This window comes from Phalacrocorax carbo, chromosome 17 (genome assembly GCF_963921805.1).
Source record: "Phalacrocorax carbo chromosome 17, bPhaCar2.1, whole genome shotgun sequence".
In the NCBI taxonomy this organism is placed as follows: domain Eukaryota; kingdom Metazoa; phylum Chordata; class Aves; order Suliformes; family Phalacrocoracidae; genus Phalacrocorax; species Phalacrocorax carbo.
The window spans coordinates 1,278,722-1,305,067 of NC_087529.1; the positions used below are offsets into that span (position 1 = coordinate 1,278,722).

At 46.0% G+C, this 26,346-nt stretch overlaps 1 protein-coding gene across 1 annotated transcript; it reads right to left on the minus strand.

Moving 5' to 3' along the window:
• Positions 1–129: 129 nt before the first annotated feature.
• Positions 130–26,077, minus strand: PITPNA (phosphatidylinositol transfer protein alpha). The gene is made up of 11 exons (XM_064468325.1): positions 25,929–26,077; positions 20,750–20,780; positions 15,048–15,193; positions 14,359–14,458; positions 9,546–9,620; positions 9,088–9,171; positions 7,665–7,742; positions 6,663–6,773; positions 4,905–5,027; positions 4,115–4,184; positions 130–2,799 (listed from the first exon to the last, which is right to left on the minus strand). The coding sequence occupies exons 1-10, from the start codon at positions 25,946–25,948 to the stop codon at positions 4,137–4,139; spliced, it is 816 nt and encodes a 271-aa protein (XP_064324395.1). The 5' UTR covers positions 25,949–26,077; the 3' UTR covers positions 130–2,799; positions 4,115–4,136.
• Positions 26,078–26,346: the final 269 nt, after the last annotated feature.

Here is a 26,346-nt window from a genome sequence, read left to right on the forward strand (position 1 = left end):
GGGACGCGACCGCGGAAGGAGGGCGGCGCGCAGGGCGCCCCCTGGCGGGCGGGAGGGCCTTCGGGTGCGGGGGCCGGGGCGCGCCGCCACCCCGCGGCTCCCCGCAACAAAGGAGGCGGAGGCGTAACGCTCTGTCTAGTATTTTATTAGATTTCGTTTCCAATATGCCTGTATTGGAAGATTAGGAGACAAAAAAGGCACAAACTCACATTTAAAGAAACGACGAGATAACCTAACCCACTGTACAAGGCGCGTGTCGCCGGGGAAGGAGCGCGGGGGGCGGCCGGAGGGGGCGGCCGCGGGGGGCGGGGAGGCCCGGCGGGACGGGGAGGCCCGGCGGCCCCGCCACCAAAGCGGCCCGAGCCGCAGCAGCCGCCTCCGACCCCCCGCCACCCCGGGCAGCACGGACAGACGGACAGCCCCGCGCCGCCCCCGCAGCGCACGGCAGCGGTGCGTGACCGGCGCCGGGCTCACCGGCGGGAACGCGGCCCTCACGGGACGGGTCTGGCCCCGCCGGAGGGATGCTGTCACTGGGTTAACGGGGAGGAGAGCAAGCACGGGGCGAGGGGGGGGGGCACGGTCTCAGGCTGGAGTTCCTGCTTTTATTCTTTTCTCAGTTTTTCCACTAATCAGGAAAGCCTTCTGTAAAAGCTCTTACTCTGAAATCAGAGGATCAAAAAAGGATTGCACGGTGGAATGTTACAATCTGCTTCCACAGCGATTAGCGTCATCGGACAGAAAGCCTCTTGGGTAACACAAACTGAAAGAACAAGTGTGCTATGTGTGTTCTCAGGTTGTCCTCAAGGGTAAGAATCCCTCAAAACGTAACCGACAAACACGAACAGAAGTCAGTGCATAAATTCTCAGTTAAAAATACTTTAAACTGAAAGAACTCTACGTGGGGCCTACGCTCCTAGAACAGCTACAGATAGAAGATGCCACAAAACATCCTGGTCCCAAATAGCCTCGCAGATTAAGATTTAGTTTCTTCACCTATTGTGCAATAATTTGTTTTACTTCTGCCTGGTGAGATCGCTAAAAATCCCTCGAAGCCCACCCCCACCCTGCAAAACCGTCCGAGGTCACCGAGAAGAGCCCGCCAGAGTTACCGGTACAATTCAGAGCTTATTGCACTTCGACATGAGTAAGGCAAAACAACAAACTAAAACCAAAGGGATAAACTGCCCCCTCCCCAGAAACCAAGCGCCATCCTCTCCCTCCGGAGCACGCCTCATCTTCCCTGGCACTGGAAACAGTTCGGACCCCAGCACGCGCTCGCGCAGCACGGCACGGGATCGTTTCAGGACCTCGCGCTTGCAGGAACGCGAAGGGCTGAAGGAGTCGGGTGAATTACGCAACACCAAAGAGACTCCTCAAAAGTGGCGATACACCCACGACTGTGTTTGGCACTCAGTAGTTCGAGTTAGTGCTGCCAAATACAGAAGTGGAAAATAAAGTGATTACTACTGGGGGGGGGGGGGATCAATCATTGGGCCTTAGGCATAAGCAAAGAAACTTTTTCTCATATGTATTTAATAAAGCAGCATGTCTTTGATTCTGTTCTGCTTATTTGATTGTCTAAAGCTGATATCAACATAAGGATAGTTACAGTAAGTATTTGAATTCATTAAATAACCAGAGTTCTTTACACTGTTTAATAGTATCCTTTGTGGTGTAGAGTAACTGACAGATATCCTAGAAAACAACTGCGGGTCCTTGTAAGTTGCTTTTTTATAGCACAAAGGGAGATATTTTAGTCAGTCTTTTAATGGGAAGAATATTATTGCTGAGCAGAACCACCGACCCAGGCACCTGGATGTAATCAGATACCAAGACTTTGTTTGTACACCAGCTTTTGCTACATCCCAATTTGTCCAGGGAGAATCATGTTATTACTAGTTAAAATAATTTTAGCTTTGTAAGTTATGGTAAGTTTTAGTAAACAAAGAAGCAGGAAGTTGCAACATACGTCAAGCAACTTTTCGTAATGATTTTGTAAGACCGACACAGAGCTGAAGGACGGCGTAGCTACGCGGGCCACAGGGACCGCGGGCCACTGAACTGAAACTCAACAGCTCTGTGCTGAAGGCCCCAGCGCGGGGACGCCGAATGCAGCTTCTGTGCAGTCTTTAATTCACGTGTGCTAAGACAGAACAAAGTAATGCCGTGCAGAAGCCACGTATCACGATTCATCGCAGACCAAGAACTATATCTGGCTACTCCTGATTATGTATTCAGATTACATGCCATTAAATTTCTTACCCTGGGAGCAAGGGTCAGAGCATAGCATTTTGTGGAATAGTTTTGCACTCTAAAATACTGACAGTTTCCCTCTCCAAACAGACATTCAAAGAATGGTGAAGGGCTGGGCAGGAACAAAGGTGGCAGTTTATCCCTCTTGGAAAAAAAAAAAAAAAAAAAAAGAAAAAAAGAGAAAAAAAAAATCTAAGTCACCACATCACAAGACTATTTTAGCTAAAAATGTCACCTGGAAATCAAACAGGGCCACATGGAAATTGGTCTGAACACAATGGAAAAAAAAAAAAAGGAGGGAGGAGTCGTAAATACAGCGATTTCTAAGTCACACGTCTCCAAGGAGCTACCTCCTTCATACACGTGCTAACAGTGGAGTGCTGAGTACCAGACGGTCTATTTGCTCACAATATTAAGGGGCATCTAGAATTAGCTATGGGAGATTTAAAATCGCCTGCTGATTGGATATAGGAAGGCTTGATCCGGAGATGGTCCGTCAGTCAAGAGCGTGGATTCCCCGGGCCTTCCTGATGACTGTCTTGCAAACTGAAATAGAGACAACAGGAAAACATTTTAGAACCGCTTTGGGAGAGCGGCGTGCCAAAAGAAGCGTCAGACTGAACCTTCAGAAAGCAAACTGTCACCAGTGCAGGCAATGGCAATGCACCACTGCATCGTTACATTTCAGCACTAATCCCGAGCAGAATTTCCAACATGTCCTAAAAATGACAAACAGAAATGGCAACTGAAACGGTCCAACGAGTCCAGAGGCTAGAATACAATTGAGAAGATCACCAGCTCATTTCCTTAAGAACTAGAGTAAATGTGAATGAAGAGGAAATGAAAAAGGTTGATGTTACATTAAAAAAATCAGAATACATCTACCAGAAGACACCCTGTCAGACAGTCCCTCACCTTGTGCTCCCCACTTACCACCAGCAGGTCACAGAGGACAAGCAGAGGTAAACAGCCAGTCCTTAGAAAGGCAGTGGTTCTGCCCCACCACGTTCTTTCCAAGGACAGCTAGGATGGCGTTTTCCTGCCCTAGAGAAGTCATGGCTAGGAACATGGACTTCTCCGCATAAATGGACAATGGCTTCTTTCTCCTCGCCTTCTTACTTCCCTAATACTATACCACATTCTTGTACAGTGTCTAAGAAAAACCAACCAAAACCAAAGCCCAGGATGATTTCATTTAACAAAATAAGATCCAACATTCTCAGCACTGCTTACAGGTCATCACCCAGCTTGCTGTCCAGAATACAGCCTAGGGATTTGGCCAACAAAGGCAAGTTCCTATATGCTCTCCAGTACGACAGTCCCTCCCCGCCACGGGAGCATGCTCATAGTGACGTTGAGGGAAAACAAGCCGAAAGCTTTAAAACTGTTGTTGCTGCTTCTCCTGCAATGTGCAAGTGTTGCTCCAGGCCTTGGCCCGTTAGTAAATACCATTAGCAAACAATGCAAGGAATACATTCCAAGCGTATTTGCAAGGAATGTTCAATTTCCAAATATATTCTAAGTATCTGCAGGTACAACTTCCTCTCCTGGGACTGACAAAAGTTTCTCTGCAAGTCATGGGAAGTAACACATGCGTTACAGAAATAAGAATAGCAGTAAAGCCTACAAAAAGTTCTAACACATTTTTCTTACGCTTTTCACTCTGACATTTCTTTAGAATAGTTCTGAAACAAGAGAGTAAACGTCTTTGTCAACCTGTCAGCGAAACAGGTTCACTATAAAAACAACTAATACCACACATTTGCCTTCCAGAAGCTCTGAACAGCATAATTTCTTACCCAAATGCATTTTTCCTCTTAAACAGAGCAGTACAGTTTTGTCAAACTCTCTTGATACCTACAGTGCACGAGGAAGAAGTCATGTTAGTCATCTGCAGCCGTCATTCCTTTCACTGGATCTTTTTCTCTCATCTGAAATAGGAAACACAATTCAACTACCGATTCTCACGTGATGTTACCTCAAAGCGTACTGGTGCGGAACACATCAAGCTACCTCCTTCGTGCTAGACACTGATTACACCTGAGCATCCCAACTCAGCGGCTGTGAACACGCACATGCAGGCACCATTTCTGGTTAAGCTGCAGGTCTGCTGGGGATCTGGAACCACTATCCAAAGGGCAGAGCGTATGTGAAACTACAATTAAATATCCTGAGGCGTGAAGGAAGAGAAGGGTGCAGTGCAGGACACAAATCACGGAACAAAGTACTCATTATTACCAAATTCGTGTTTCTCATGCTAAGAACCCTGTTACGTACCCCCACCACCTGCTTATAATACTTAGAGCTAAAAATCCTTTTACTGAACTGGTTTTTGGAAACTATTGAGGACAAAAATGACCATTCAGCTTTGGGTAAAGGCTAAGAGAAGATAATAAAGAGGTAAATGAATCATTGCCACTCATACTCTCATTACCTGTGGTTCAATACGTTTGTTGGCTCAACAACAAACAGAAGGAGATGCCAGCACAACGGAGTCATAGCCAAGCATTCAGACCACAAGCAGCGTGACCTAAATAGCAGGAGGACGACACACGCTATGCTATGACAATGCAGCAGCCTTTCCTCTCTCCCCTGTACTGGGTAGAAACAGTTTCTCACACAACCCACACCTGCCCTGCTTTTCCACTGACCTCATCCAGCTGTCTCTTGGTCTCCTCCTCCATCCTACGAATGTCCTCCATAGTCAGATCAACCCACTTGTCGAGCCAGCAGAAGAGCTGCCGATGGAAGTTTGTGAAGAGGCGCTTTTCTTGCTGCAAAAGCAGGAATAAAGCATACAAGCGAGCTGACTCACAGGGCAATTAATATGGATCCAACCAAATCATAACAACATTCTGAGATGCATACGCTGAAGAACCAGCTCCCTCACCCACCCTTCTATATAGCCGCCACTGCTGGAAACTGGAGCTAGCTAGTTTTTATTCTTTTAACAGAATACCTAGGGCACTGAATCCCCAGAGAAATGCTTTTTTGTTTCAAGCCTAGACAGCAGCCTGCACAGTGTACTGAAAGAATTAGTGAATGCTTCAGTAATTTCCTTTGATTTGACAGTATTGTTCTGGCTGAATGAAGTGCTCCAAGTTGGGTTTGTGTAGAGCACGACACTTGGCCTGAAGGTGCAGAGAAAAATACTTTTATTCTATTTCTCCTTTTAAAATAATCCTTGACTTGCTAAAAACTGGAGGTTAGCAGGTGTAAAGGGTTGACTTGCACCTATCTTGCTTTTTTCTTTTGCAATGACCTAAAAAAAGCCTAAACTTGTTTTCCACAGCTGAAAACCTTTCAAGCAGAGGTAAGTAATGTGCACAAGCCACTTCAAGTTAGGAGCAACTTATTTCCATTTTCTAGGAGATAAGCTAGACAAAAACATTATATTAGACAGGGGTATACAATGCCTCTTGGCAAGCTCTCGTTAAGGAAGGACACTTCAGTTTTACCAATTACGGTTTTGCATCTGGTAACTCGCTCTCATCAAAAGCAGCTCAACTACTCTGACGCAAACGTGTAGCTGAAGAGACACTCATGAAGAGAAAGGGATTCAAGACACTGCTTTGTTCAGGGCTTTTGTTACAGGTGTTTGAAATCCTGCAGCAGCATGGTCATTCCCCATTAGAGTTCTCTTCAGACTATATCACCAGAGGATTGCTTTTGCAGAAGCAGCATGGTAGTTTATCAATATTAACCACCGAGAGGTCTCCGTGACCTGAAGTCACAGGCATTTTACAAACACGGCATTGCCTGGAATGTCGCACGTACCGATTCCGAGGTCTATCGTCCTGCTGCAATTCATGGGTTCTGAACTCTGCCACTGAAAAAGCTCCTTTCAGGATGCCAACTACTCCTGTTTTAAGTTAATGAAGTTTCCCAGCATCTGCTTGTTTTTTAACCCAAGTTTTTCAAGCAGCGGACTGGGAGAGGAAAACGTGACTGGAGCTCTAGGACTTGCCAGTAAGATCCGCAGCTGATTTGGATCCAAAGCTGTAGCTATCCCCACACAAAACACGTCTTGCCTCTGACCAGAATAACGCTAGTATACACACATCACCTCATCATTCACAAATCAACTACCAAATGACTGCAATTCTGATCTATTAAACGAAGCACAACAGCCAGTTTACTGTCGTACATTAGAGTGAAAACAATTCAATAGCCAGTTCAATGAACAACCAGTCAACCCTGCCCTCGGATTAGCAGCAAACTGAACCCAACTTTAACCGATCGCACAGTATCAGGCAAAGGCCTTGACTGTATTGCCTGAGGCGACACAACTGGGTTTCAAGTTAGTATCTAGGCAGGATACACGATTAGAAGAAGCTGAGGCGCTAAAACAGATGGGAGATGAAACGTGCCTCGTTTCCACACCCCTCCCCGTCAGAGCGCTCACTTACCTTCTGTATAAAGTTCTCAACTTTGTTTTGCAGACCCCACCACTTGAACTTGACTGTTACCAGTTTGTAAGCACACATGTATGGGCAATCTGTCTGTTTCCCCAGCTCCTTCTGCAAAGACACAAAGACCTTCGCATCAGGACTTGGGTCAAATGTCTCCAGGAAAGCAGTCCCTCAGTCATAACTACGATGTCTTTCCACAATTCCTCTCAATCCTCTTGCATCCTTACACCTTGCCTATCTTTTATCGACAAGTTTTGTCACATCTTTGCTCACCCCTTTTCCAGGGTGTTTCAGACCACGATGAAAACAGACCATGGTTTCCTCCACAGGTGCCTTTCCCTCCATTTTCAGAATGGCCCATTCCTTCCTCTTCTCTGTTCTCCATTTTTTCTTCCATCAAAGTTATGTCTTTTAGTACCTTCACGGTTATGCCATGGTATTTAGCTTCCTTAAAAGCCTTTTGATAAAGTCCCTACCTAAACCATTTTGGAAATAGATTATCTCATCTGAATCATCCACATAATTATCAAGCCTTAAAGAAAATACCACGGGGTTTGTAAGGTGGACTTCCCTACTTCCTTCCACAGGAGCTATACCCACTCTTCTGTATCAACCATGGCTTCTAAGTTTGCCTGCTAGAGATCAGACTTGCACACCTACAGCCCCCCAGGCCTTGTTCGGGGTCCCTTTTAAGGACTGGTATCACATTTGCATTTCTAGAGTCTTCAGATTCCAAGGTATTTCACCCTTGAATTCCCTCTGGTGAACCCTTGGGCTGAACACCACACAGCTCTGGAGATTTCTTGGAACTCATTCTAGCTATTTGTACCAAACTCTTCCCTTTCCTTTAACTTCGGAACAGACCACCAGCTGAGTTCTGCGTTTCCTTCTTACAGAAGTGAATCCAATATTTTACACACATTTCTGCGGCTCCAAGCCCCAGTATCTATACTTCAGCCATGCCAGCTGACACGGTGACTGAACTCATGCAATACACACCTTCCAGTTGGGACCCAGAGGTCCACGTCCAGTCTTGACAGATTTAAATTTTGCTGGATCTTCTTCTGCCTTGTAATCCTATTGGATAGACACACAAGATTAAACACAAATTATCCTACTGCTACCCAGCTGCTCGCTGTCACAAAGGATTTATTCTCCTGGTGGGCTAACCTCTCACTGCCTTCTCAAGAGCTACTGTTTTCAGACTTCAACATTAGGTCAGGCACTCTTCAAGGAAATATATTTCTCCCCCCTGTGCTGTGTCCTAGACCTATACGAAGAAGTGGTAACAAATTGGTATGACCTTTCTAAGGACTCCTTTGGAGTAAGACTATCAGAAGATCTGTAAAACCTTGGGATAGGTTTCCTGTAACCACATTCTTCAGGAGCTAGACACTGCTGCTGCAGGAAACAGCTATGCTCTCTGGAGCTGTGGTATCTAGTATTTTTCACAGCACCGTATCAGTATGACGCTCACATGCTGCACACCAGAAAAAAGTACAGTGAAACTCACAATGCCACCAAAAAGAAGGAGGCGTTAGTTATGCTGCCTATTGCACAGCACATTGGATTAAGACTGGGGCGTGCACCCCACCCCACTCCCAATTCAATTAAAATGAAAACAAAACCAAAACATCATCAGTTTAGTGCCAAAAGCGATCAGCTGGTAGTATCTCCTTCAGGAGTCTTCTGCTCCAGGTGAATCCTCCTTGCTCTCTGGCAGCACTTAACTCAGAGTAGTTTGTATTTGCAGATAGGTTAGGCAGGTACTAAGCTCTATCAGAATCAGATGCTACCCGTGTTCTACCAATTCATCTTTACTGGAAAGAAGAGCTAAAACTAAGTACTAGTTCTGGTTTAATGCCCAAGGCCAAGTTTGAGAACAGGTAAATTAGCCGTATTTGAATGGTATCAGAAATACTAAGTGGGGAAACTCAAACGACATTCCATTTTTATACAGTTGGGTTTTTTCCAGTACAGTACAGAAACATCCCTTACTTTCTTACAGTAACTGTAGTGATTCTTAGAACAAGGCATTAGCTACGTGATTTCAAGATACACTTGTGAAGCCATGGGTCAGTTTCAGAAGGAGGCAGCTTGAAAAAGATCCTGTATGGGAAGGGCAGTGCCATTTCCTGTTATTCAAGCGTTACAGTCAGCTGCAGTGCTGCAGAACTACACATATACACACTGCTACACGCACTGTAAGGCTAAGCAACACGTTTTAAGGACAGCATTGATGTAGCTTTTAGAAGAGCTCTTCCTCTAGCTTGCCTAAACACTTAAGGAATGCCTTTTCTCCCCTTTCCATCCTCTCATTTGTCCTGTTACCTGTGACCATCCCCGGGAGCACAGTTTGTACGTTACCCCTCTTTTAACACAAGGCCTCCCACACTAGGGAGCTCTTACCCACCTACCATACCTTGGGAAGTACTTGACTCCGATCAGCAATGTCTATATAAATAGCTTCTACATTCTTCCACACATCTGGCTCCAGCTTATGAACCTGCAGCAAAAGCACAAGACTAACGTAACTGATTCAACTACAGAACACTCCCATTCCAGGAGCGTAAAAAACCAGACGGAGGTGCAGACACGCAGTGTTCCCCTTCCACGTGCAGAGAAGACTCTGTGGCAAACGCACAACACGAGACCTTCTAAAGCAGCAAAGGGGCTCACACAGAATGAGTGTTTGGGGACAATTTTGTTCAGCCTGTATGAGAAGCCAGTGGGAGGGAGTCTCTGCCTGGCTACTGCGATAAGCATTTCAAATCCAGGAACGCAGCAAACAGACAGTTCCAGAGAGCAATTCCCCAGTCTAGCATGGAAAGCAGCATTGTGACATTACAGAGATGAATAAAACACACGACAAGTACTTACATTCTCTTGTGTTCCAAGATCTGATTTATGCCAGGTTTCAATTTTGATCAGGAAGTCATCCTTCATATACTCATTCTGTCATCAAAATAAAGCTTCCTGTTATTCTTTGGATATAGAACTTGTCTTCTTATTAGCTAGATAAGCAGTAGGACAGTCAACTCAAAGAATTATAACTCGACTGGGGTCTGACCTAGGGAACTTCAGAATTATCTGTAAACACACCATTGCTTTTAGAAAAATTGTTTGATCACGAAATAGGTAGGATCAAATAAACTACAGGCTGTTCGCTGAAAAAAACGTAAGCTCCATTGTTTTAGTGAAACGTTTGGAATTTATAAATAGCATTTGCTTTAAAGCTCAATATCTGCCTCTCTAAATAGAGTTTAGAAGGGGTGCGAGAAGTTAACTAGGCAGAAATTGTCTTTTCAAAGAGATTATTGGCCTAGCACTGAGTACATATCTGGATGCAACTCATCAAATGAGCACCAATATTATACTGATGTGTTGAGAGCTTTTGACACTGGGAAGGGAAGGAACAAGAAAGCGCAGTTCTGCCAAGTAAGCAAAACACTTTCCATTTCTCATTACTACTGTGAGGAGAAAAAGACTTCCAAAGGTAACCCTATCCTCCCCTTCAGGGAGTAGAAACCAAAGCACAAGCCAGTAAAACACTCAGCACGTAAAAGGGAAATATCAAACTCAGAAGACGGATGACTCAGAGGGCCATAATGGTATGAACTGACTTTCTGCTAATCAGTTTATCCAGGCAATGGCACCTTCCCGTGTGTAAAGCTGAGCATCGCTGCAGTAAGGACAGACCTGTGCCCTGAGTAACAAAGTGTTTGTGGACACGCCACAGTTGGTAAGGGGGTTTAGTCTGCACGATCTTCCAACGACTAGAGCTAAAGCGCCTCTAGCGCAGGCTGAAGAGTTTCTTATACCCATAACACCTCATTTCAGACATTACACATGCTTCCATAGATCATCAGTAAAAATACTTACTGTAATAACTGGTCCAAGAAATCAACACATGAAAAGAAAGAGACACAGTTACTTTAGTGAAAAAAGAACATGCAGCAACCATCCCCATCCTCCCGCTATTAGCAAAACAGTGACAACGTCAGCCTCCCAGGGGGCTGCTGATACTACTGAGGAAAAAAACCTGTAAGTTGATAAAAGCCAGCTAACTTCACCCCCTTCTCCTCTGGAAATTCTCAGACTTGGAGAAACCCGGAGGAGCAGCAATTAATTATGTACTGCCACTCCTGCTCTCTGGACTCCAGCCAGCTGGATGAGAAGATGGAATAAGTATGTTCAGCTGACGGCATTTTACCAATCCTTTCTCAGCTTGCAGATAAGAAACCTCTCCATAGCTCTGAAGCAAACACATGCTTGATTTCAGGCCAGTGCAGACCTCATCACTCCTGCATGCAGTAACCAGACCCTCTGCATCCCTACCGCTCATGGTAACTAAACTCCCTGGATAGTAAGGCTCAATTATGCAACACAGAAAAGCAATTAAAGATCCTGTAACAGCCAGCATCTGTTCCACCTGAGCCATCGGAGTAGGTTAGCAATTCTACTCTAAGAATAAGGAGGTCTGGAGCTAGAGCTGAACTTCGCTGCTCTGTTCTGAAGTTTAACATGAGGGCTTTGCTAAGAAGCAATTGTGTTTCAAAGGTGCTACTACCGTTAGCAATTTCCAGCCCAACACCCTGTAGACGGTGCCATCCCTTATCACCCATCGTGCGCATCCAGCTACCTTAACTGCCTGCTGCTGGGCCGTGCACTGCTCTCAGCCCCTAACTATTTGAAAGCTGCTTTTTACAGCAATTTACAGAAGGCTAGTTATTTAGATTGACAAGTTGGGATGGAGGGAGAGAACAAGCAAGCAGAGCTGAGGCTAATTTTTAAAAGGCTGAATACAATTTCAAAGAACATTTCATTATTTCTGCAAGGAGGAGTTTTTTCCTGCTAGTCCACACAAAATACTGAATAAACCCGCAGTAATTATAAACCAGAGCCTTCCCACCTTCCCTTGACAGTCTGTTTTTCCATAACTACGCACCATGACTACGCAGCTGCCTTAAAACAGGTTCCTTCACCTTCCTAACTTCTCTGTGGGGAAGATTCCTCATTTGTAAGGCAAACAAATTAATCTCTTTAGAAATGCCCATTAAAACTTGGGTGCTCAGCTTGCTACAAATTACAGCCTGCACTCGAGGCATTACAGCAGCGACTCCTACACATTTCAGATGCAGTTGTAACTTCTCAATTTCTTCGCATTTGGCCACAGGCATCTCATGCTGACACCCAGAAGAGTGGAACACACATCAAATTGCTTCTCGAAAAACCTTTAAGCGACATTAATATTGAAGTCAGACTGCAGGGAAGAACGAGGAGCACCGGCCTCCTTGGCACCAGCCCGCTGTTCTAACCACTAGGCGATCCTCACTTCATTTTTACGGTAGAAGTTGTAAATGCATGCAACGACAATCTCATTTACAGCCCGCACTCTCAAAGGAGCAAAGCAAGGCTTCCATTCAAAGTACGTAAAAACAACACATTACAGCACAAACAAGTGTGCAGAGCTGCAGGAAGTTATATGCTAGGCATTTAAATTCCCTCAACCTTCAGTATTTCTTTGATAATGGTATATAATACGCATATTAAAGTAATAACTGAGCATTACAGAGGAGATATGAGGAAATGTAAGAAGGATCATCTCATATAATTTAAAAAAAAATACCATGATTCACAATTAACTACGAGGGCTGCTTTACCCAGACTTAAAAGGCTCTATGTGATCGCCGATATGGAAGTAAGCGGCGCTCCGGAGAGCGGCACGCTGGTACCACCCTGGAACGGGAGGGCACAGGCAGAGGTACCACTAGCTCCTACACAGTCAAACCAGGTTTAGTTTAGTTCTTACTGCGTCCCTGGCTCTTAAGGCTCAAACTCTAGCGGGAGGAGTGAAAGCCAGCATGGCATTTTGTGCTGCACAAAGATTCACACGAGGCCATCCAAGTCTTCTCTCGTACGACCAAAATACCCGAGCGTGTCCCAAAGTAAACTGATAATGCCCAAGGCAGGCTACACCATGTACATGTGTTCTTCCCTCCTGCCCAGTACCAGCAAGTGAAGGTTGCAGCAACTTTTCTGAGCTTCCCTTGATTCACATTGGGCTGGCAGACTCTCTAAACAGATTTGTCAGCCTCCGCATAAAAACTGCCTTCTGCTCCAACCCCCACAACAAAGCACTTTCTATCTCATGTTATACTGGTGTTTATTGCAGTTGAGGATATTTTTTGTTGTTATAATTTCCAGCATACCAAAATCTGAAATTTCTTCAACTGTGTTGAAAAGCCTTGTACTTGATTTTAGTATCACATTTTTTCCACTGAAGTAGAACGTGAGCAGTGTGTAACTGAAGGATAAGCAGGTAAGAGTGACAAAACAAGCTAACTCCATACCTTCATTTCAGAAACTGGTGGAAAAGAGGAGGAGGAGGAGGAGGATATAGCGAAGCATTACGTCTAACAAAACCTACTGGAGTCAATTTAGTCAGATCTGTTTCCACAATTTAAAGAATCAATGAAAGAACTGTTTGTGTTTAAAGCAGTTCAGCATACTTAGCGTGGAAATCAACGAGACATTTACTAGCTAATTGAAGTAATACTCAGCAAGAAAAATGCAGAAAACGAGAAAGAAAGGTTGTAAATAACTTTGTTTCAGCATCTTGAATTATGTGACATGTTAAAAACTTTTTCTGCAGTTGATGATGACAGTATCCGAATTCTGTATTTGAAATATCCATTCCACTAGACTCTGCATGTCATTTCACGTACTAAAATAACATTATCCTCCCCCACTGCAAGGCTTTTTCCTTCTTTTAAAACACTTCATTTGAAATTCTCTTAAGTAAATTGTTGAAAAATATATTTTCCTATACTGACTTTCAAGAACAGTTGGAAATTTTAAGCGTACAGTTCCCATAGCAACCGTACCACTACCACACAGCAGCAAATGCATCCTTCAAAGCTACAGACAGCACAAAACACAGCCAAAAATACTACATAAGTTTGGAGGCAAAGTCAAACTTGCAGTCCCTACAGCGACAAAGACCAGAAAAACAGTAGTGGTTAAACACTGCGGCTGATAACGTCAAACTCATTTTCTACAGGAGTGTTTAGTGTTGTCTTTACTCGCTGAAGTTATTTCACCACTTTGCACAGCTTCCAGAGCCTCACACCAGACTTTACAGATGGATTCACTTCACGCTTGTCAGATGAGGTTTGGATATCTGTGTCAAGCCCCCAACCCAGAAGCAACCGTAGCGTTACCTGTTCAACCTTCACTAACCTTGGATACCTCAACTAAGCAAATATCAGCCGCATAACGCTGCTGCTCCCAAATTGCACTATGCAAGAGGCAACCAAGATCTTCCCTGCTCCCCTCCTGCATCTTCCGTTTGTCTCCCCACCGGGCTATGCTGTGCTTGAGTACATAAGACCATCCCTCATACGCTCATTTCACTAGCATTACACATCTGCTCCTGTAGTAGGACTAACACCCGTTTCTTGGTCTGCTCTTCTCCGCTGTCATTCATTAGTGGCACAGCAGACAAGGGCAGTTCTTTTAACTCCACAGCACTATGTTTTGCTTTTCCTGACCACAGAAAGGGCTTAGAGAACAGAAATCTAAGGTAAAGAGCTGAAACATCTTCCTCACCGGTTGCCTCCTTCATTATGCCCTCCCTCATGCCCTCCCACCTCCAAGAAAGCAAAGCCAGCAACCCACAACCCTTCCCCACGCACTCACCGGTTCTGCAGTAGGGATAGGCATTCCATGCTTTTTCATGTATATTCAGAGCTCCTTCAGGGGCCAGCATTCTCACAAACGTTGGCACTTTGCTGCAGAATGTGGAAATAGGAAGGAAGGCGTTGATAAGAACTACATGTAACGAGAGCTATGGCCCAGATGTCCCGAGACAAGCAGAATATCACCTGAATTGCAGACACTAGGGTCCGGCACATGTGCACCCTGGTGGAATTGGTGGGGTTCTCCCCACCCCCAGTGCGATGATTTCCAGAAACTGCTGAATTGGACAGGTTAATCTAAACCTTCTTTACATAATGAAAGGAAAGAAAAAAAGAAAGAAAAATAAAACGGAGGCTGAAACCAGGTTGAAATCTAGGAGGCATTTTGCTCTTTAGCCAAATTCAAGAACCAAAATCCTGGGTAACAGGACCATATTTGCTTTGAAAAGCTCCGAGACAGATTTTCTTGGGACAACGCTTACAGGGGCAGATAGGCGTACCAGCGATGCTCACCTCCAGCTGCACCACGTGCTAGCTCCTGTTATACTCCTGTCTTACCTCTGTGTCCTTCAGCCTTTGCATAATCTGTGATTTCACAGTTGCTGCAACCTGACTGCATCTTCCTCCAGCTCCTCTTGCCTGAGGAACTTTGCCTGACCCTGGAATAAAACGTTTCACATACCTCTGTAAGTGGTAGATCTTGTGTGTGTACTGCCCACGCTCTCCATCTCTCTCGTAGGGTTCGTTCACCAGGACCTCCACTCCTTCGCCTCCACCAGTTTCATTTTTACTGGCTTCTGCCACAGAATACAGCTGTCCCACTTGATACTAAAGAAATTAAAGACACATTATTGTCATAGCTATAGTTCAGCAGAAGTAATAACTTTACCAGAAGAAGCCAAGGATAAATTTACTATCTGGGGAGGTTACAGAGAAAAGGACATCCACTTGTGTGTTGAGATAAGTAGCTCATTTAATTTCATTTTGATACAGAAAGCTTGAGTGGTAGTTCGGAGGAAAGCACTGCCAACAGGGTAGTTAGTTACCTTTAACCCTTAGATCTCAAGCTCCAAACCAACACAAACTGAGGAGAAACTAAAACAGATTAAAGGAGTGCCAGGACAATGTTTAAAGAAAACACAGCAGATCTCAGGCATAGAGTAGCAAAATCCATTGTTTTTAAATTCTTTTGGCACACAGGTGTCCCAATTGTTCAGGTGAAATGGAGAATAACACACTGCCAGTCCTAAATTAACAAGCATACAGTACTTTATGCAGAGGACTCCCAAAGAACTTCACACAAAGCTTTTTGACAAAACGGCAGCCTTATTTCCCAGGAACCACTCAAACTTCTTCACACTATACAATCTCTTCCATAAGAAGCATGCCCAAACGTTTCACAGGAAGAGCAGAGGAAAATCAAGAACATGAGCAAAACAGAACATTCTTCTCTGCTGAAGATGTAAAGACTAATACACTCTTGTGTATCTAAGTCTAGCCGCTGGTAGCTAAAAACGAGATGCAGAGCTCAAAAGAAATATGATCAAATGAGGAAAATTCACACGGGCCTCTGAGGCAAAGTTAGATGAGCAGACAAGGTTTGAGGACAAAGGAGCTAAAGCACTAAGACAAAAGGAAGTGTTCAAACTGAGAGTTAAGTCTTCAGAACTGAAAGGGAGCAAAACAGCAACTGTTGCCACAGGCAGTACAGAGATGGAGTCTGAAAGGGTTATCCACAAAGTGTCAGGCATCAGAAGCGCAATGATTTAAAAAAAAACCAAACCAAAAACCCCCAAACTCCAGAACATAACTACAAAGCAACCAAACACTGTTTAGGCCTTCTTCCTTTTTCCCCAGCACAGGGCTGTGCGTCTGGATCAGCAGTAGCACTGTAGCACTTACCACTCACCACACCGAAACCCAGGCTGGAGAAGTGGCATACTGCTCAGAGCTGACAACCCAGAAATACTTCACTGGGCTGGCACACCGTCAGCAGCAGGTAAACTTTGTTGTCAGAGCATCCAAAATAAAAACAGTACCCAAGTTCTATGGTGTTTTGTACCATCTGGTGCCAACAAAGACCAAGAAAACATTTATTCCTACTGGAAGGGTAGCAGCTGGTAAGCCAAAGTAGTAAGGCTAGATGTCCTGGCCTCAGTTAATCTGGAGCAGGGCAAAAACCACACCAGAGGGGTTTAAACAAGTGCTCTATAGAGTCCCAAGCCGAACACATAGGTATATTAAGTAAGCCTGACTACCTGTTAGACTACCCCTGAAAACAAACCAAACCAAACAGCCGTCCAGTAAAAGTAGTCTGTAAGAGAAGCAACCTACAGACCACTCTGGGGCTCAGAGCAACAGCTCTGCTGGTTCTCTCCAAAGGTATCGGCCCAGGTTTTACAGGGACCCCTCACTCGGCTGGACAGTTCCTGCACTGTCACTGGCAGATTGGGTTTCAGACTGGGTTCTGGGCTGCAACACAACTCTCCGCCGGCTGACATTTCATACCCTACACTGCTTTCCTTAGAGGACTCCCTACGGATGACCCATACAAAACAGAACACAGCACTCATGTTTTGCTCTTTTGGAGGGAGGTGAGTAAAATCTTAGTAGCAAGTTGATTTAGGAGAGCAAGAGCCACATGTACACTCGTAGAGAGGAGAACGTACCATGAGTTTGGCAACTAGAGCATTAGAGGGAGGACTGATCGGCTTTGACTGCTTTGCAGCAGGTGTCAGGACAGGTCCAGGGGCGCAAACTAATTCCTCTCAGTAACAGTGTCTCATTCATTCCTTCTCCCTTTTAAATACCTGGGTCAAAGCTCAGACACTAAGAGGATAAGCCCTTTGGTCTGGCATCTTCACCATTTAATCTCCCCTGTTATTTCTGATCCTTTAATCGCATTGATAAAAGAGGAAAGGGCCCAAATAAAACTACCCCAGTGAACAAATCCCACAGCATCTGCCTGCAAAAAGTTAACAGAAAAACAGATTCCACAAAGTCCAAAGTGTCAGGCAGACCCATCCTTGCAGACCTGAGAGCTCCCGAATACCTTCTCCTCTTCTGCAGGAAGTTACCCCTCCTGATCCGCGCCACAGCACCCATTATACAGCTGACAGCACAGCTTCATTACACCAAACTCCTTTCAGAAGGCCTGATCGCAACGCAGCCATCTTCGAGAACAGTTATTCTCCTGAAAGCAGCTTTGAACACAATTAATAAATAAGAGTCCTTTGTGTTTGGCAAGCTCCTTCCCATGTGAGAGGAACAAAGAGGCAGCACAGAACGCGTACACACAGCTCTAATCCATACCAGCATTTCAAAGTGGCAGCTGGCAAGACACCCACACAGCCGCTCAAGTCCGCGCTCTCAAAGTTGGCACCGTGCAACGTGATGTTGGTCAGAGTACAAGAGCAAAGGTTAGAACCTAAGATACAACAAAGTTTTTTTTCTTTTAGCTCCCTGCAGTGCGACAATGTCTAAAACAACACAGGAGTGCAGCCTGCACTTGAGCAGGACCTCATTTTGGCAGAGTTTCCTAGTAGAAGATGGTCTGCTGCAGCCGAACTCCTACATCCCAGCCCTCAAGTTTTAGTCATCACCAGGGCTTCTCCTCCACTGTTTTGTTCCCATCTTAGCAGCTACTTGGCTAACTCTTCAGCGTTGATCTCTATTCATCAAGCCACATCTCCCCAGTGTCTTCCTGAGCACTCATTTTCCCTTGAATTCCTTACTATTGGTTAAGCTCCATTTGCTAGGGGCGAGGGGATTGAGCACTGACTCCCCGGCACATCACAGAAGACTCCCTCAGCCCTATTACAGTGCCTCAAAGTCACAGTTAATTTCATCCTCTATCTTGCCCATTGGCATCAGACTTTTGGCAGCAATTTACATGCTGACGGCGTGAACTCTTAAGTCTTTCGAGCAAAAATTCCCCATATTAAAGTGAAATCAGAAGTTCTCTTGCTAGCCAGAGATGCTGAATGAGCAGCTACGCAGTCAAGAGCCACAACAAGTCTCCAGAGCACTATTTAAGGGGTTTGTGCACAGGAAAATCCTTGAAAGTGACAAAGTTGTAACAGCTGTTTTGCAGGTCACTACACTGCTGTCTGCACAAGCGATCACAGATGTGTCAGCATCTCCCCACACAGGAAGCAGGGTGAAGCAATACACAAACTTAAACAGGAGTCATCCTTTGAGTCAATACCGGAAAAAACCTCTCTTGAGCACACCTTTAAAGCTACGGTACTGCATACGCAAAGCTAAGCGAACTTTAGAACTCTTTCCACTTAGGGAACTGTTTCCTGAAATCTGGCCCATCACACAAGGACCACCAGACCTTGAAAAGGGGCATCATTCAGGGGACATGGTGACAATATGCAAGTTTGGGGAGAGATTGAGTTTGGTCCCGTTGGCGGTCTATCCACAATCCAAGAACATTAAGCTTCTCTCCAGTATCTTCATTCCTTCTCTTCTAATGATGTTTATTTGCTCCTCACATTATAGACTTGGCAGTAGGTTACCCAGTTCTCTGGAACTCCTCTGATCCAGAGAGGAAAACACCTCCTTAAACAGGTGACCCCAAGGCGGCCTCAGACAAGGAGGTTGCTAGCGACCGACAGGTTTACATAGCGCCCGAAACCCTAAGTTCCCACACAGGCAGCTACACGCAAGGCTCAGACATGCCTGGCACTGCACAGCAAGGCAGGGAGGGAAAAGAGCATAGCGAGGGACTCGCTTTAACTGGATGAAGGTTAATCCTCGTATCAGAGAGCTCAGAAAAACCCTGTGCTGGGTTCTGTCCAGTCTAACCCCCTCAAAGAAAGAATCTGTATACTGATGCTTTAACCTTCTCTTTACACAGCCTGATACCTAGAAGGCGTATTCCTGCGAGGCAGGGCTCCAGCTAGTCATGCTAAAGTCTTCTGTTTATTGAGCTCCATGGTACCTTCCCGTTTACCCATAGCTTTCTCTAACTTGTGATTTGCATCCTTTGCGTACTTGCCAAAGCTTATTGTATTAGTCCTTTCTTTGTCAAGGACTTCCCCACACAAGTAGCACTCAGGCACAGAAAAAGATCCAAACATACCTACTCTAGTACTTCAGCTGGACTTCTGTTAAAAGTGCTTGAAGCAGATTGATGCAGAAAGCATATAACCTACAGGTAAGGAGTAAGCAACAGACAGACTTTCGGCATTAACAGTCTCATTAACATCATACATAGACTTAAAACCACCCTCTGACCAGGGGTCTAAGCTTTCCATCAGCGTGTGATGCCTGTCACAGCAGACTGAGCCACAGGAACAAAGAATTCAGCTTAGACACCGCTTTTCTTTTACTAGCCAGTCTCATGGCTGCACCAAGTTCTAGGCTGTGCTCTGTCAAAGGAGCAGAGAGTTATAAAAGGCACATGCTTAAAACAGTGCTGCCATGATCCGGCTCACCCCTGTCTCTGCCACAGTAGCTGCTATATTCAGGGGAAAGCAAAATGAATGAGTGCTGTTATCACAGCTCTCCCTAAAAGTTAGAGCACGCCCTTGATCAGAGCTCACAAACTGAAGGCTTACAGCCAAGGATCACACGGGAAAAATACATCCAGACGAAGAAACCCAGGACAGAAACGCTATAGACTCAGTCATTTCAACTTCTCACCTACCTTACTAGCGTGAACGTTAAAAAATTGAAAACACTTATACAGTCTGATTCTCTGCAAGAGTGGTGTTTGGTGCAGGAGGGGGGAAGGAAAGGTAAGCTGCATCTCCCAGAGGTAACAGCAGGGAATCAGCCACGGACTTCGCACAGCTATCCCATGGCCAGTCTGGCAATCAGAATGACCACCTCCATTATAAGCTACAGTTGTCCTCTCAATTAGAGCTTTACCTGAACAAAAAGAGAGTTCTCTTTCTGCAAAAGCTAGAGAAGACAGGTCTTAAAGAGTCCTAAGAAAGGTACACACAATCTTTCACTATAACAGCTATAAGAAGAAATTGTTTCTCTTTGTTTAAGAGTTTAAACAAAAGAGTTCCAGCAAAACACAGTTTAAAGGGTAATTTAAATTTGTCCTAAAGCTTCCTCTTTATGTTAAAAAAAAAAAGAGAACCATAGTATTAATCAAAAGGAAATTGCACTTTGTAACAGCCTGACAAGACAAGATTTGTAATCAACACATCTGGAAGTACTTTACAGGAGAGAGTATCAGTACCTTCAGGCTTAGAGAAATTCAATTATTTGGTGAAAATGACGGTGAATGAGTAAGAGCCCACAGGGTTGCTGAAGACAGCTATATCCTCCTCTTGCATTTTCCAGTTTTCGTTCATGCAAACTGCTTTGGTCACAAGTTTATTTACAGTCCTAAAGAAAGGAAGCAACAAGAAAAGGACTTACCTCCTCCACAGACACGGGCAGGATAACGCGGCTGAAAGGCAATACAGAAACAGAAAGTTAACATATATCCCTGCACTGCAAAATTCACATGACACATTCCTCACAGCAGCGGCTTCCCAGCTCTCCTCTCCCCCAGTATTCCAGCATCCACCTAGCGCCAGCATCCCTAGCACTTATTCTTCCCAAGACCACTTATACAACAGCCTCAAAGAGAATCAATCCATGATATAGCATGGCTGCAACGTTACTCTACAACTGCGTCATTCTCACAGACCCTCACTGGTGATATCTCACCAGCCCACTAATCTGCACCGCACCACAACAGTCGCACGCTCCTCCTCACTACGTCCTTTCGGCAGTCGCATCTTATTTCTCGTCAGTTGTTGCAGTGCTTCAACAGTTCTGCAGAGATCTGCGATAGTCATGAGCCACGGCAAGATTTGTTAATATGTCCCGTCCAGAAGGGAGCGACGCTACATGAGAGTCATACAGAAGGCTTCCTCAGCGCCGCCTGCGAAGAAAGGTGTTGCCATTTCTATACATGAGTCACTTCTTTTTTTCACATTGTGGTTTCCTGAATGCCTCTCAGAATCAACTGACTAGACTACGGAGCAAAAACTGCCGGAAGTCACACTGAGATTTTTTTGAAAAAGACAAGAATAAAACTAAATTTAAAGCAGATAAAGATGCATCCATCTTTAGGCCTTTAAAAATATTATGTATCTATATATCTCTCTCTATATATATATATCTCCAAAACTAGATTTGTGTTTGACCTCTGCTTTCAGTAAGGATGATGCTGAATCAAGGAACGAAAGCAAGACACAGCTATGAAACGGATACGGTTACTGTGGGTGGAAGAATTCCCAGTTCTTTGGGAATTAGTCTCAAAACAATTAGGATATAATGGGATCAGAAAAAAAGTCCTCTTTATTAATAAACCGATTTTGAAAAGCAATACTGGTGAAAACCGAATTTTTTTCCTACACTACAGGAATGTTACCCATAAGATACCACAGGACAAGCTGTAAGAGGGGCAAAAGTTTACAGATTATGCAAGATTACTTAGGACAGCAACGCTTTATGCTGGCTGCAAAGCACTGCAGGAAGAGCTACTGAGAACTGCAGCTGAAGTTCAGTGTCAATAAAAGCAGAATAATGCACGGTAGGCGCTCGTTTTCCCCAGACACCGGGGGTTACTGAGCCCCAAATTAGTTGTCGCCAACAAATATCTTGGTGTCCTTGTGGAAAAGCACCTGGAAGCATCAGCTCAGCGGCAATGCAAAAGTAAGCACCACGTCAGAAATTGGAACACCACACATACACACCAAAAAAAAAAAAAAAAAAGACAGTTATGCCACTATAATCTCTCATGCACCAATGCCTTGAATATTGCATATAGTTCTGGTCACCTCATCTCGAAGAGGTTACAGAGCAAGCAGAAGCAGGAACACAAAAAGATGATCAGAGATGGGAAAAAGCTCCTGCGTGAGAAGAACGTAGTGAGACTAGGCTTTTCGGCTTGGAAGAAAAAACACCTAAAGGGTTAAGATACGGTAGAGCATTAGAGAGTCATGAATGGTGTGAAAAAGTGAAGGGAGAAGGAACAATGACTGCCTTACAGCAGAACCACTCAGGACAGAATAAAAATCATTAGGCAGCAGATTTAAGACCAATCAAGTGTACTTCTTTCCCTCATGCATACTTAAGTTACGGGATTCCTTGCCAAACACAAGAAGTATAAGCAATTTTGAAGTGGGATTTGATCAATTCGTGGAAGCCTGTATGCCACTTACGGGTAGCATATACTGAAAAACAATCATTCCACTCACTATTTATATATTGTTTCCTAAAAATATCTGCTAGAAGGCATGATGGAAGAGGACCTTTGGCCCAATTCAGTATGGTATTCCTTACATAAGGGAGAACAAAGAGAGAAAATGGGCTTCCACAGGTGGACCATGCCATCAGGCACAACGTTAGGTTAGTTAGCCAGACAAAAATGCAGTTAAGAATGAAAAGAGGGATAGGATGATAAGAAAAGGCAAAAGACCAAGCAACTGGGAAGAAACATTGGCTTTGGAATGGAGTTCAAATATTTTTCTTTAGAAAACCTGGTGTAAAAAGATAACGTAACCTAATGAAACTCCACTGAGGAAACTGGAAAACACTAGATCTGAATATTACCTTGAGGTTCAATGTTCACGAACAGAGAAAGAGAAACACAAAGAAGTTAAATAGTTTACAGTTGGTTTAGCCCACAAAGAAAGAACGCGTGGGGATGGCTAACGCTGACAGGTAGGCGAGTGGTAAGGAAGGAGTGATGAGGATCCAGAGCAAAAGATTTGCAAAGGGAACAAAGATCCTAACTTTGGGACTCAGCCATGAGAAGTTACACGATGTGGTCACCTGCCATACCAAAGGCCTGAAAATTATGAAGAACACTTAAGATCCCTCCCAGATTAAAATCTGCCTCAAATGACAGCAAAGGGAAGTACAGCTGCAAACAAGGTCGGTGTCATTATCGTCACTTCGCCGGAAAGGGAAGCGAGTCTCTACACTCTGATTCTCCCCAAGGTCTTCTGATGCAGTTTAAATCAAAACAGGGAGAGCAACCAAGACCTCAACCAGCATTTACAAACCCTGCCACCAAAACACCACAATCAAACAAACGAACAAAACCCACACAGCTTATCTGTAGCGTGGATAGGTAGAAATGAAAAGTAAGCCTGAAGGACCGATGGGACATCAAACGAAAATGGTAAAGCTATCACTGCATAACCATCAGCACAGGAGATCGTAGAGAACAGATGATACAGGTTGTCTGACAATAAAAGATGCGACAACAGGTTTTTGTTACATTGCTCTATTTCTGTAACATCTCCCAAAATACCTATGGAGCACCTAATAACGCCCAGGAGGTTTAGGAGGGGGGATGTGACAAGGGGTCACAGAGACGGAAGAATGATCTGCTCAGATGACATGCAGTTACGGCTCACTGAGATTTTGACCACCTACACTCGGCAGGCAGCAAGGTACCTGCACGCAGTGCCGGCGCAGCCAGAACTAATGAAACAACAAAAGCAAAAGTTCTTCAGATATCCAGGTGACACCAAATCAAGTAGTTTTTGTATGCCTTAAACAACTGCTTCCTGGAACATGAGATTTGGTCAAAAACCATCTCAAGCGGTATGTAAAATGGGCAACTTTCACATACCACCTCAAGGAAGATTTATACCAGAACCAATACGGTGACACAACTCCGAATGTGCAACTCCTAGAGCTAGTTGGGAATCCCGAGAAGTCAAAAATGAATGCTCACTTTTAAAGTACAGCAGCAATCCTGACTGTCCTCAGAGCCACGCATGTCTTAACAAAAACACAGAGATGGGAAGAAAAGAAAGAGGACAACACAGCTAATGAGGTTTGGTGACCCTGACTATAGCTAAAGGTTCGCTGGCCCTTCCCCAAATAGGAACGGAAACCTGTAAAAAGAAAAAAATTTAGTAATTCTGGTCCTTTGATCTTTAGTCTTAACATTTACACTTCACATTTTGCTTCTGGAACAGGCAGTGTGAAAGACCAGTAGTTATGCTGAGTTCGTGAGGTAAATGATAATATGTAAAATTACTTTTGGAAGCGATGCTCATCAAAATGAGCTGTTCATACTCTCAGAAATCTGAAAATTCAAAGTACATACGTTCCCATCTTTACGAGAGCTCCCCGGCAAGCGGGCGTTACTGCAGTACAGGGCGGGAGATTGTAAGCAGGGGCATGAAAGAGATACATAAATGTGAACAGAAATAAACCAGACGGGTGCTGTAAGAGGAAAAGTACATTAACCCACTAAATTAATAAGAAAATAACAACAAAATAGATGTTGTGGAAGAACGAGTTAAGTATCTTTTCATGCAGCTGAAACTAAGCACTTAGCCCAGGTTTCTGCCTGCTGTCCAGCTCAGCGCTACAGAAGGTAACGGTGTCTCTGTATCACAAAGACCAGCTCTGCTGCTGCTCCTAAATTCTGCACCCCTATTGCTGCATAAAAATAGCAAGTGTTTAAGAATTGGTGAAAAAAGAAGTTGTTAATCAAGATTAAAGACAACTACAACGATCAGCACAGCCCTCAACATAGCTTTAATATTCAAATCCACACCGTGGTCCATGCAAAGTAGTTGCTGTAAGGAAGACACTGTCACGTAGGTGAATGTATCTAAGAGAAGACCTGAAAACCCACTTTATCACTGGGATTGCAGCCACCTTCCATGGGCGGGGGGGGGGGGGGGGGGGGAAGAAAAGCCTCTTCCATCAGTCAAAAGAAGTTCAAAATCACAGAATGCACTTAAGTTAACCTTAAGAATTCAGGAAAGAAATATGTGCAGTAGTGTGCAGAACTGGGCGACACCTGGCCAAAGTGCACCGGTCCAAAAGAGCAGGGCGCATCCCGAGCGGCTGAGCCCCACCGCCCAGCCGCCCCTGCACCCCTTCTCCCCCGCACGGGGCAGAGCCGCCGCCGGGCCCGCCAACAGCCCCACGGGGAGGCTTCCACATCAAAACGTGTATTTTTTGGAGCGGTCTCATTTCTGGCACATTCGCTCTCGTTGGAGTCTCCAGTTAGGAACTACACGGGGGGGGGGGGGGGGCAGAGCCCGGGTCGCCTCTGCACCCCGTTACGGGGCGGGGGGGGGGGGGCACGACGCCGCTGCCTCCCGCAGAGCCCGCTGCGGCGGGATGGACCGGCGCTGCCCGCCCCGCTCCCGGCTCGGGCAGGGCCCTCGGCGCCATCGGCCCCCGGAGCGCCGGGACCCCCGCACACACACAGTCCGAGGCCACCGGGCCGCGAACGCGCCGCCCGCCGCGGGGCTCCCCAAGCCGGCCGGGCACCGGGAGCCGCACAGGGGCGGCTGGAGGCCGGTGCCCGCCGGCCGCCCCCGGGGCGCCCCCGCCCCGCTCCGCCGTGACCTTCACTCCCTTCCCCACCGGCGCCGCGGCCCTCACACAGCGCCCCCCTCCCCGTTCCCGTCCCCTCCCGGCGGCCGCAGCGCAAGGCCGGGCCGGCCCCCCCACCCGCAGCCGGTCACCACCGCAGGCCCGGCCGAGGGAGCGGAGGGGGTGACCGGGGGCACAGCCGGGGGTGGGGGGAAAGGGGGGGAGGGCGAGGACAGCTCCCAGCACTCACTATTCCTTGATGAGCACCATGGCGGCGGCGGCGCGCGCTCCGCCCGGGCCGGCCCCGCTGAAGGTGACAGGCGCCTCCCGGCCGCTCCGCCAGACCGGACCGCGCCGCACCGGGACGGAGGGGGGGGGGAGCCGCGGCGGCGGGAGCGGGGGCGGGGCGTCTCTGCGGCAACGGCTGCGTCACGGCGCCACGCAGGCGTCCTTACCTCAGCACCGCCCGCGCGGCAGGACGTTGGCCGCGGGGCGGAGCGGGAGTTTCCCGCCCTCGGCGCGAGCGCTCCCCTCAGCGCGGCGGGGCGGGCGGGCGGCGCTGGCCGGCGGTGTCGGGGCGCCTTCGGGCGGCCGCCACGGGCCCGCCTCGTCCCGGAGCGCTGCCCGGCGGCCTGGGCGTGCGCGCAGAGAGCCGGGGGCAGCGGGGC